Genomic DNA, 13309 nt, shown 5'->3' with positions numbered 1-13309 from the left:
ATATATGATATCAATTATATAGTGTCCCACAATCGTCTGGCAGTAAGTCTGCACGAGGGACTGTTGCTGCTGGCGTCGACTTGGACCAGGATCACTGGCCGCAACATTGGCCACTTTAAACTCGGGACGCTGAGTCATACTACTCATTACGTCATTGTGCACCATCGGAAGTGGAGGACTCGGGCCATAATTTTGGGCCATCCCTGTGAATAAATGAGCGTGGACGATTGTGGGACACTATATACTTGACAAGCCCAATACTTGCATTGCAAGCGGATTTAGGCCATCCTCGTGTTTTAAGGAACTTGGACGATTGTGGGACTTTATATATTTGACAAGCCCAATACTTGCAGTGCAAGCGATCTTAGGATTGGCCTTATTTGGTGATCTTGCGGTACATTTACTTACACATCCAGACTCACGCATACAGACTGACTGGACAAGGAATAATAGAGCTAAGCCCTGACGAAGTTCCAGCTGTGGAACGAAACGCATTGGTTGGTGTCTAATTTTAAAATTTGAAATACAATAAAAGATACTTTTGGACACACTTGGAGCATACGGACTTTATTCTGGTGCACCTTCCTTTTCATACATATTGGCTTATCTGGTTACCAGTGGAGTGGAAGTGCGGCGAACTCCGGAAGCAGTTGCACAGACTTTTTTTGTTATCTCTATTTTTGAATTGATGTGCTGAACCTTGGTCAGCCCCATTCTGTCCTTTTTTTGTAGCATAGGGCCAGACATGTAAAACCAAGATCATTTTCACTAGCTTGAAACAAGTCAGACAACTCCCAATTTTTGTTCGCTTCATATTTAACTTTTGTGGCAGCTATTTAATGGTATCCATATGAGAGCAAGCAGGTCACAACAAAATTGTGTTTACAATATTCCTCCATCCCACCCTAACATAAATATTCATGTCACTTCTTTGAAAGTATATCTGGTTGTATTCCCAAACTACCACTCCATGTAGCATGCACGGACAGTTGCATGACGAGTACACTGTAGACAAACAGACTGACCTTCTGGTGAAAGGACTCTTCGCTTGCTCCGTCTGGGACATGACCTGTGAAAAAGAACACATTCAGGGGTGGTTACTCAGGAATGGGGCTCGGCTTTGTCAATTCTTAATTCAACTTGAACATCAGTATTAGAAAATGAAAGTAAAATGATCCCCATAATCAAAAAACGACTTTGATTATTCCATCTCGGGGTGAAGATGATAATCAGTGCAGTTTTTGATAGCAAGGACAACTAAACAAAGATAAGCATAAGATTATTTTTTGAGATCATGCAGACGCCTACATAAAACAAACATACATAAGTAAACGTAGCATGACCAGAGCATGCTCTCTGGCATGTTGGTATTTCAGGGCATTGTCGACTCTGTACAGGCATTTCAATGACGGTCACAGCATGAAGGGGGTCAAGCTACATTGCTTGATTAGAACCCACGACCTTCAGCAAGGGCACATTTGCCATCATTACAGGAACTAGGGTAACCCAATACGACATTCCTGGACTCGGAGTGACCAATGCAGCCGTAATCAGAAACTCCAAGGTACAAGAATACTGTGATTTTGTTTAGTAAATAAGGAATTACTGGAGGAATTGGTGCTTGAGCAATACTAGCATAAGCCAATTGGCCTTTCCAGGAAAGGAAATTGTTTTATTGAGTTATAACCTTGCTTAAAACTACAGGAATTAGAAAGTTCGTCATTTCCCACAAACAAAAGCAGTCACTATTACTGTGCTTGAAAAATCATATGTTTTAGAAAAAATTGCACTTAAGGTTTGTCTATGAAATCACTGTCACCAGCACAATGTTAGAGGCTTATGGTTATAAATAGTCCTGTAAGATGTGATGCCATGTTTTGGTAAATGCACAACTTGCATTGTGTTGTACTAATTGGCACTCAGACAGAATTTTTACCCGGGGGAATAGCGTGTTTTACTTCCTATTACCATAACAGCATAAATGTGTAACTGGACAAAATTCAAGCACCTTTGAAGGTTACCTTTACACATGGCAATTATTGCACTGCGCACATCTTTCTGTACCATCCTACTGTTTTAAGCTCCTGCCTGGGCAGGCTTACCTGTACAAGAGTTGCAATGAAAGTTAAGGACATGTCATTTCCGCTATTGCTCCTCTGCTCCTGAGTAGCGATTGAAAGCAGGAGCTGATGATTTTGGGGGCTGTACATAACATACAATTATAGATGGGCAAGAAGTGAATAACGGGAATGTTTTGCACCTTACGGTTCTGATTGATATCATAGACAACTCAAGCTTCTCTTTTGTTGTCAATTTGATGTCACTCAGAACCCCTCAGTAAAATAAATCCCAATAATTCACCATTAGCCATCTAGAATTCTATGTGTAGAACATGCCTGGTTTGGGAAGTTAATAATCAAGGACAATGTAACAAGTGAATCGATGAGGCACTTGTAAATTAAGTTAAAGGATTTATTCCAATTGAAGAAACTCCACCCGGCAACGGAGCGTCTGATCAGCGGCAAGCCTACTATAATATTTACAAGATTACTGTTTAAACTCTTGTCAAAATTCAATTTCATTTGATTTTGTTTTTCTCGTACCACATTCTTAATTGAATGAAACTCAGGAGGTTTCTTTACAGAATTTTTTTGTAACCATGATGGAAACAAAACAGAACGATTTTCTCTTCCTCTCAAAAGGGAAAAAGGGGATACTCCAGTTACACAATGAGGGGATGTGTTGTAATGCCAGACTTTTCGGGTAATGAATTCTTTCACTTTATAACCACAAGATATCGCAGTCTGTATACCTTCCTTGATTACTCTATTTCCTCTTTCTACGAGACCATTTGAAGATGGGGAATATAAAGCTACTTTAAGTTGTTTGATATCTAATTCTTCTAAAAACGTATGCATTTTACCAGACACAAAATGTGTACCATTATCTGTAACTATAGATTTTGGAGTTCCTTCTAGATCAAACACTTTCTTTAGAAAAGTAATGGTAGAATTTGAATCTGGGGATTTAACAAAGTCAAAGTATAACCATTTAGAAAAATAATCGACTAAAAGGATCACATATTTATTCTCCTGTTGCAGAATGGAATATGGACCTGAAAAGTCTACTCCAACTTTTTCCCAAGGTGAATCAGGAAATTCCGTAGGATGTAAAGGCATTTTCATAGTGCGCCAATGTTTGTCTGATAATAAACACTCAGGACAAGTATCAATTAGATTTTTGACCTGAGCATCCAAGGATGGCCACCAATAGTTTTGCTTAATTCGCATAGAAGTCTTTGTTATTCCTAAATGCCCCTGATGTGCTAAATTAATAATAGATTCTCTCAGCTTAAAAGGGGGAACAAATTTCTCACCTTTTCGAACAATATCATTTTCAACAAAGAGTTCATCTGCGACTTGAGCGAAACTCCGTAGCTCTCCGCTCAAATTTCTCTGTTCAGGCCAATAGTGGGTAGAAAATTCTATAACTTTCAACAAAATATTATCATTTTTAGTAGCATTTTTCCAATCTTCCTCTGAAATGATAGTACTAATTTCATTTATGGCATCTATTAATGTGACGCATTCTACATCTTCTTCTACTGAGTCTTCTTCATCATCTTTGAACATAGCCATTCTGGATAAACAATCAGCACGAAAAAAGATTCCACCTACTATATGTTTAATTGTAAAGTTGAATTCCTGTAATTTTGACACTAGCCTCATGAGTCGAGCTGACAAAGATGTAGAGTTAGATTTAGTAAATATATAAATCAGGGGTTTGTGGTCAGTAACTAACTCGAATTTCCTTCCCCAAATGTACATTTTAAATTTGTGAACCGCCCAAGAACAAGCTAATGCTTCCCTTTCTATTGTACTGTATCTTTGCTCAAAATCTTTTAATGCTCTAGAAGCGAATGCGACTGTCTGTTCTTGTCCGTTCACTTTCTGGGTAAGGATTGCTCCTAAACCAGAAATACTTGCGTCTACTGTAATAATTGAGGTGGCATCCTCCCTAAATGCATGAATGGCTTTTGCAGAAATAATCATTTTTTTGACTTCACAAAAAACTTTATTTAAATCATCGGTCCAAATGAAATTTGACCCTTTTCTTAAAAGTTGTCTCAGTGGCTCAACTAATTGCGAATAAGATTGCACAAACCTGGCATAGTATTCTGCCAGACCGAGGAAAGATCGCAAAGCATCTTTATCTTGGGGAGTTTTTGCATCTTCAATAGCTCTAACAACAGAAACTTTGGGAGTAATGCCTTTGTCTGAAACAGTATGACCTAAATATTCAATTTCATTTACTGCAATTTTGCATTTTTCTTTATTAACTGTCATATTTTTAGACATTACAATTGATAGTACTTTTCTGAGAATTTTGTTATGCTCGTCTAAAGTTTCCGCAAAAATTAAAATGTCGTCCAGATATGCTTGAACGCCTGTAATTCCTTGTAGTAATTCATCCATTAACTTCTGAAAAACACTACCTGCGGACGCCAGTCCAAAAGGAAGGCGCAGGAATTTGAAAGCCCCAAAGGGAGTAATGAAAGAGGTGAGTTCTTGTGACTCTTTAGACAATGCAACCTGATGGTACGCTGACCTCAAATCTATCATTGAAAACCACTTTGCTTGACCAATGTTTGCTAGTAGTTCATGGATTCTTGGTAGGGGATGACAATCGATAATAATGTTCTTATTTAAAGAGCGTAAATCCGCACACATCCTAATTTTTCCAGTCTTTTTTCGAATGACTACAATTGGCGCGACCCATTGAGAAGAATTGATAGGAGAAATGATACCTTGTTTGCATAAGTCATTTAACATTTCTTTTAATTCTGTTCTAACGCTCAACGGAACTGATCTGACTTTGTGTGTTACAGGTTGAGCCCCTGGGGTTAATCTTATTTTATGTTCGAATCCTTTCACGCTCCCAATCTTTTCTTCAAAAACGGGTTTAAATTCTGATCAAATGTCCTGAACATTTACACTAGAATTCTCTATGCTGGCCACAGGAAGCTTATCAGAAACTGTTTTAAATTTAGACAAGTCTCCAACTTTGATGGGATTTTCATCACCAGGAACCAAATAAAGTCCCATCAAGGCTAAATCTTTCCACCCCACGATGTTTTTACCTTTTTCGGCCACATACATTTTTGTCACTGTTTCTCTTCCCAAACATTGAATCAAACCTTCAAAATAACCTAACATATTAATATCTTTCTCACCAAACGCTCTTGGATTGACATCAGATTCTAATAATTCAACTCTTTTGTCCCATTTTTCATAAAAAGTAGAATCTCTGAGTATGGTATATGGTGAACCCGAATCTGCCATGACCTGTAAATGAACATTATCAATAATGGCGGTACATAAAGGACCCTTAATAGATTCTACATCGCCATTAGAATCTAGAGTTACAATAATGTTTTTAAATGAATTTGTACAATCATCTACATCAATGCAATTAATATTAGAGTTTTTCTTTGCAAATCTACAAACACCTTGAAAATGGCCTATTTTTTTACAAATGGAACAACGTTTTTTGATGGCTGGACAGTTTGTAGCATTTGCTAAATGATCCCTTGAACCACATCTGTAACAGGAAACGTTCTTTTTCTTTTGAACATTTTTGCTTTGACTTTTGTTTTTAGGATTAATTGCACAAACAGTACCTTCTTGGTCAGAATCAGAGTAGTCTAAAGCGTTAATTCCTTGTTTATGCGGTTCCATTACTACCTTACTGGTTAAAGTGGAGCGTTCAATACTGAGAGCCAGGTCGATGACTTCACTTAAAGATGGATTTTTACATCCAAGAATCCTTTGTTTGATTTTTCTAGAGACACAATTGAACACAAACTGATCCCTTATGAATTTATCCGGGGAAGGTTCAAAATTACATGTGATAGCAAGAACTCTGAGCGCGGCAATGTATTCTTCAACCTTCTCTTCCTCCTTTTGTTTCCTGGAATAAAAATTGTGTCTCTCTAGCATGATGTTAGGCTTATCACAAAATTGTTTTTTAAGTCTAGCGATGGCTTCAATATATATATTCCATGTATTATCTCCACTTTCGTCTTGTGAAATAGGAGGAGCAATAGGAACAATACTTTTAAAAATTCGTTGGCCAGCTTGACCTAAACAACCAAAAAGTAAAGCAAATTTTCGTTGTGCAGAATAACCAGCCGCATCAATGGCCACTAAATGATTCTCGAATAAATCAAACCATTCCGACCAAATAATGTTAGGGGTCCCTGGTTTACTTAAGAAAGGAGATGGCTGTGTAATCTGGTGCCATTGGTTGTCAGTCATGTTTAAAATTGAATGGGTAAACAAGGCAACTTTTAGCAGAGTTTAAATGATGCAGTTATCACCAATTTGTAAATAAATAACTCTTAACAAGTAATTTGTAAATAAGTAGCTCTTAACAGAGTTTAAAATAATGTAGATATATCTAAATTGTGAATAAATCAAGGAAATGTATTTAGAATATATATTTGTATTGGACTGATGGAGCGTGTGTGTCGTATTAGTGACACGCAGGGGTTAATTTATTCAAGCGTGCGTATCGCTGATGAAAATACAATTTAATACAAGAGCGTGCGTATCGCTGTAATTGTTTGTAACATTAATATGTGAATTGATAAAAGCGTGCGTATCGCTGAAGCAATACGCGCATAAGTCTTTGGGCTTGAGTCGTCTTTTTAGAATAAACAAAATGATTAACAGTACCTTGTTTCCGATGTTGAAAACGTTTACTTTCCTGTTTGTTTTCTTTCCTCGAGCGTAAACCAGTAGAAATGCGCTTTAAATGCACGATTGTAACCGTCCAATGGGTGAGGGTCGATTTGGCCAAAACTAGAATGTGTGGAGAATCAACGAACCTCTCTCAATTTTTGGTAACCCTATTGGATGTCTTGACGTGCTGAAATGCTCTGACGCTCCGGGTCTGTGAAATGCAGCCAAACACGAAGACGAGGAGTTGAGGTGCTGGAACTGAGGTGCCGGTGTATGAGCTCGTAAGTAATAAATTATTTCTTATTTGCGTGGGAAAGGGTGGAGTTTGATCCCTAGCGTCGCCAAATGTAACAAGTGAATCGATGAGGCACTTGTAAATTAAGTTAAAGGATTTATTCCAATTGAAGAAACCACCCGGCAACGGAGCGTCTGATCAGCGGCAAGCCAGCGGTTACAAAGGCAAACCGTAGATCCAACGTCCATGCACGGATGATTAGACATTTGTATAATAACATGTTATGCGCGAGTACTTAAACATATCGTCATACGTCACGTGGGGCTCCACGCGGCGTATGACTTAACTTTATACATTACAGACAATAAAAAAACATGATTCCTTACTTGTCTGGGTCAATTACAAATCAAACAAGCAACGTACTCCAATGGTCTGACAGTGTAGGGGCCATTGGAGTAAGGGCATCAGACTGCCCGCCCTATTTACAGCAGATGAGTTGATGTCTTTTTTCCTGTCCGTCACCACCAAGAAAAGCCTGGCAGTCACAGACAGTTTCTCAAAAATAAACTCCTGCTTTAGAGGTTGTTTCAGAAAATTACTTGTGGAAGGTTTTAACCAGATATTGTCACAAATCAGTAGACCTGCACCCCCAAATTAAAATTAAAAAAGAATTTTCCTACAACTGAGACAATTGTTGAACACATTTTAAATCGAGAATATTCTAGCAAAACAACGCAATATCTATAAACTACTCTCCTGATCTGCAAAGCATGTTGCAGGCTAAATTCATAACTTCTCATTATGGTTATGGACTTCAGCCAGGACCCATTGCCTGCTAAACCTTGTTATTCGAAGAAAATCCAATGAAATAGTCAAATGTTTAGCAGAGAAAGAGAATATTAGCCTATCTTCACTCACCTCCTTCAATATTACGTTTTTTAATATACCCCCAGGAATCGTGCTCAGGTAACAAAAATAACATACTAGTACAGCAAGACCTTTAAAATGACGGCCAATGAGACCACATTCCAAGCCCATAGTCTTCATTAACAAACTTTTATTTTAAAGCCAGAAATAGTTTCCAGAGTCAACACTGTTCTTTTTCCACTCTATCTAAGAAATTACAATTCTAGCATTCCACTGCAAAACGTGATAGTGCTGCGATTTTTTTCTACATATATATTCAAAGGGATGACAGAGAATCCTTGCTCCCGAGGGCCTCACAAAATTGAATTGATCCATGCCCAGATAAATAACCTGCTGCAGCTTAAAGATATTGGCTATTCAAATTATGGATCACACCTTCCTGAACACAGATAAAGAGATTACTCCTACCCCCTTATATATTGCTTGACATGGCCAACCATCTCACCCTTATCCAAGCCCTTAAGTCTTGAGTGGGATGACACTGGCAACATTGTTGAATGTTTCTCCTAAATATCCAACTGATACTAGGCCAATCAGAAGCATAACTTTAAGTAACAGACACATCCTGTCATCTGCAGGGTTGACTAGAGCTCCACTTTGCCCTCATCATCTTCATCCTCTATATGGACACCCTTGGAACTATACAGACTAATAACTGGATTACAAAAGAACAACTCCCCTGTGACACATAACACTATTTGAATGTATCCTCCTCTCCAGGTATCTAGTGGGTCAAACACTGCCTGCACCTCATCTCGATCTGAATGTCCTGGATATCTAGCACCTTCTTGGAGCACCAATAGAGTATTTCTAATATTTGGGAAAAAAACAGCAACAAATAGTTCAAACCTGACTAAAAAAACTGAATGGATTTGAACTCCAACTTTCACCCAAAGCTGTGTCAATCAGATACATCCTGAATACCACCCTCTTTATCAAGCAACACATCACCTAAAAACAAAGTCTGCCTGGTACCAGCTATTTGTCTGATAAAGAAAACTGTTGTACATGGACTTTGTCTCCTTTCCCAGGTTTGTACTTCCTTGTTAATCACTTGATGTCACTGAGAGTTTACCCAGTGACATCATAGAATGTTAGGGGTTTTGCCTTAGCCTACAGACAGTTGAAGGCAGGCTGAGTGACAAGGCAGTCACTCCTGGTGGGGTCTCTTAATTACCATCATAAGAACTGGACCTGTAACTACCTTGAATAAAGCAACCATAAATATACCTATGACTCAAGAACATCTTTTATATACCACATTTTGGCCACTTTTGGACATCTTCAAAAAACATACTACGTGCAAAAGAAGATTAAAGAACCTACAGCGTGCAAAAGAAAATTAGAATATATCTGCAGCATACTCAAGAATAAATAAGAAATAAAATAAAGAACCTAAAGGATACAGAAATCAATTATTCATAAAGACAAGGAACCTCGACTACAAAAGAAAACAACCTCACAACATTCAAGTAAGCCTCTGTTATATTCCTATTTAAAATCTCTCATTGACTATTATTTTACTTATAATTACACTAATAACGCCTTGCCAGACCCCACTAGTGTCCACTAATATCCGGACAGCCTGTTCCCTAAGGCGTCATTGTTAAAGTAATGATAGAAAAAGCATTTTTCAAATTATTATCTGAAATAGCATACTTGAGTAGCAGAGCATTAATGAAAGCGAATGACATTTTCTCAGCTCGAGATTTAAGTTTGAAATGGTTATTTCAGTCGAATACTAAATAAATGACCAAGCGTGTAAGAACATCAGATCATTACTGAAGTACTGATGGCACTCGAATTTGAAGCACAAAAACAACTAAGTTTGGAAACTAGACCGCACTTACTTTTTATATTTCCACTTCAATTCAAAGCATGTATTTAGAGCGGCGCACGTTAATGTTAAAGACATGAAATAATAAGTATGGAGGAGTTTCACAGTGCATGATTTTCCGCTTTTCACTGAAAACTTGTATTGAAAACGGCACAGCGCTGGCCAGAGTAAACAAAGGGTTGATAACGATCATCACTCATATCTGAATGTAAAGGCGTGAAGAACACATCAAGCCTACCTTATTACTTAGATACCATTTGTCAGCAGCCGTTTATGTGTCTCTGCATCGATCTGCTCTTCATCATGCCACATTCAAAAATGATGACGTGATAGAATCACCGTGTGACTCAGCAGAAGCAGCCAGCTCCAAGACGTAATTACAAGTACAGTCTTATTCCAGAGTTTTGAAGAAGCCAGGGTGCTATCAGAATATCATCACGCAAACAAAAACGTCACAACGCAACGTGAGCTTCCACTTAGTACTCTATCTGTACTTTCGTCTCTATGGTAATGGGACTACAACAGCAAAACGAAATGAAATATTAAGCGTTTCCTCAAATGTGAAGCGCGAAATGAAAACAATTTTTAACCGAAGGTATTCAGCTACACTGTGATAAATTTCCAGCTTCATACCAGAAATTTTAAGTAAGCGACATATGTCACTCATGATCGACATTCTTCAGTTTTTTCGATGAAGCATTTCTATTTACCGTTTTATTTGAGCTACATAAAAGACTAGTATCACTGTGCCATCTACTGGAAGTTAGTGGAACTTTTATTTACTGTCATTTTCATTTTAAAGAGGTATTCTGCACTTCATGAACCTAATTCAGACTATGGCTTCAAAGAGTGACATGCTTAAACTGTGCTGTTTTTCCAAATGACTACGGTGACTACATTTATTATTTTAATTTGTTGTTTTAATCTTCTAACATATAAAATGATTTCTCCTAATGCTTTTCCACCAACATTTTTTCTAGTGTAGCAGAATTGAGATCTAAACATATTTTGAAGCTTATTTCAGTTCTATATATATATTGCAGATTCTATAGAAATGTTTAGTACAACGTGGGATCATTAACTCGTATCAGAGTTTACATATTATTGTAAGTATTAGGTCATCTTTTGACATGATTCAGTATTACATTACAATTTTTCACTTCCATATTATTTATAGTATTCATATTCATGCAATTGTATTTAAATGCACATGAGTTGTTGACATGTTACGCTTGTTTCTATGCAAGCCTGCTCCTTTATATTGTTCACGGGAGTTTATAGTAATGACATATTTGCTTATGATATATTCATTTTCACGGGTTTAGGTTTACTTGTAATCCCCGTTACGTTCTAGTTACAATCCTGGGTGAGTGTATCCCAGCAACTTATATTAGGGTGAGTGTATCCCTTAAAAAAAATTTTTTGAAATGCACAGGTTAAGTATTTCTTGTAAACTCTGTTAAGTTATAGTTGCATCTCTGGGTGAGTGTATCCCTGCAACTTGTTTAAGGATGAGTATATCCCTTTAAATTATTGAAAATCGATAAGGGTGAGTGTATCCCTTGACGTGATATTTATGAAGGGTAAATGTATCCCTAGTTAAACTTTAAGGGTGAGAACATCCCCAATATAAAATTTATGTAGGATGAATACATCCTTTTCATATCATTTCTACACGTGTAATTCCTGCAGGTCGTTTTCGTGTTACGTTATTGACATTTAATGTTGAGTTATTGATGGGTGAGTGTATCCCTTCATTCGTGTTCTCTTCTTGAACATTCTATTTTTCAGTAATTTGGTGTTTAGTCTCCTGCCTTTACTCTTCGTGCTGGATCACATATGTTTTGGCGGATTCTTTTTCACTACACTTAGGGTGCCGGAGACGTCTGGTATTCTTTTTCTAGTGTTTTTTCATTAACTTCTTGTATGTTTCTTACTTTTGACCATTTTTAGGAAGAGGGTGGTGGTGTGCGTTACCTCATTGATAGTTCTTATGTCTTCCTTATTCTTTCACTACTCTTTCTTTCTTATGGCTTCTTACATGTTTGTATCTTCCTGTTTAACAACATAACTTATTCACTTATTTAGCAATGATATAAGTTTGTATTAATTATTTCAATTTACTCATTTAATAATTATACTAGTTTGCATCTATTTGTTCTTTTCCCTAAAGAAAGGAGATATGTTGTACATGGACTTTGTCTCCTTTCCCAGGTTTGTACTTCCTTGTTAATCACTTGATGTCACTGAGAGTTTACCCAGTGACATCATAGAATGTTAGGGGTTTTGCCTTAGCCTACAGACAGTTGGAGGCAGGCTGAGTGACAAGGCAGTCACTCCTGGTGGGGTCTCTTAATTACCATCATAAGAACTGGACCTGTAACTACCTTGAATAAAGCAACCATAAATATACCTATGACTCAAGAACATCTTTTATATACCACAAAAACGAAACCATATCTCCTAGAATGTGACTTCATAATTGCTGCTCAAGCCTTTGTCCTCTTTATCGGGATGGGAGCAATTACTCCATGGTTTCTCAGATTTATTACTAACCCACCTTAAGGGCTTCCTAAACACTGAAGCACACCGCATGAACCAACTCAAGAAATGGCAGCACCACTCCTACCCTGATGGAGTTCCACTGATTCCCCTTGTTGTTATGCACCATCTTGAAAACCAGCAGCATTATCTACAAATCCATCACGACCAGCACCACAGCCTATGAGACTGACATGCTCACCATCTCCATTGGCTCCCAGCACATCTGCTGCCTGGACACGATGGTAGTGCAGATGAAGTAGCGTAAAAAAAGAAAAGAAACCGGACAACAGCCCTTCTCCATCGATGCTCCTATGATCTTTTATGAAATTCTTATATGCATTAGGACTTCCACATCAGTGTTCCAATTTAAGGAAAAAGCTGAAGATGCACCTCTTTAAAGAACACTGTATGCCAAAGCAGTTAACAGTCCGCTTCCTCATTTAGAACCCAGCAAACCCTGCATTCACTCACTCATTGACATTATCTTTGCTCTGGACAGTGTAAAGCTTTCCAGAGCCTTTCGGCTATGTTAACTCTATATAAATACCACATCATACATAAAATTAGTTGACCCAATCCGTGCCCTGAACACTTCTGGTAACCATCTACTTTTACAAGCGCACAGCTCCCCATCGCCATCTGGACTGCCAAATGTTATCTATTCATTGGCTACTGTCAATATATGAGTGCTTTGAAGTGTTCCGCTGTGTTTGGAAGACCATGTTAGTTCAAGGTGTCAGCAGTAGCGGTTCTTCCACTAAGCGGAGGAGCGTCTCCCCACTGCTTTGCAGCAGTGAAAGGAAAAATAAAATAATAACTTGATGTTATTATCTCTTTATTTGTTCCTGCTGAGACAGCATGGGGCGGGGCAGGGGAGAAGTGGTGGGCACACTGAAGTGCGCATGTCGCTTTTGCCGACCGTGTCGGGCCAGGCAAACAGTCATGAGCACTTAGCATGCTCTCCATCCAGGCTGCATTACAGTAGGGTAGAGAACATGCCCAGGCCCACAGGTCCCATCTGAG

General features: G+C 38.1%; 1 protein-coding gene across 2 annotated transcripts in view; it reads right to left on the bottom strand.

Annotated features, from left to right (window-relative positions):
- LAD1 (ladinin 1) overlaps positions 1-13309 on the bottom strand; it is a 303504-nt gene that overhangs the window by 52015 nt on the left and 238180 nt on the right. For both annotated transcript variants that reach the window (XM_078644193.1, XM_078644194.1), the window contains exon 7: positions 1026-1069. In XM_078644193.1, coding sequence (XP_078500319.1) covers positions 1026-1069 — 44 coding nt within the window. The remainder of the gene's footprint in view (positions 1-1025; positions 1070-13309) is intronic.

This window comes from Lissotriton helveticus, chromosome 5_1 (genome assembly GCF_964261635.1).
Source record: "Lissotriton helveticus chromosome 5_1, aLisHel1.1, whole genome shotgun sequence".
Classification (NCBI taxonomy): Eukaryota; Metazoa; Chordata; class Amphibia; order Caudata; family Salamandridae; genus Lissotriton; species Lissotriton helveticus.
This window is presented reverse-complemented; position numbering and strand designations above follow the sequence as displayed.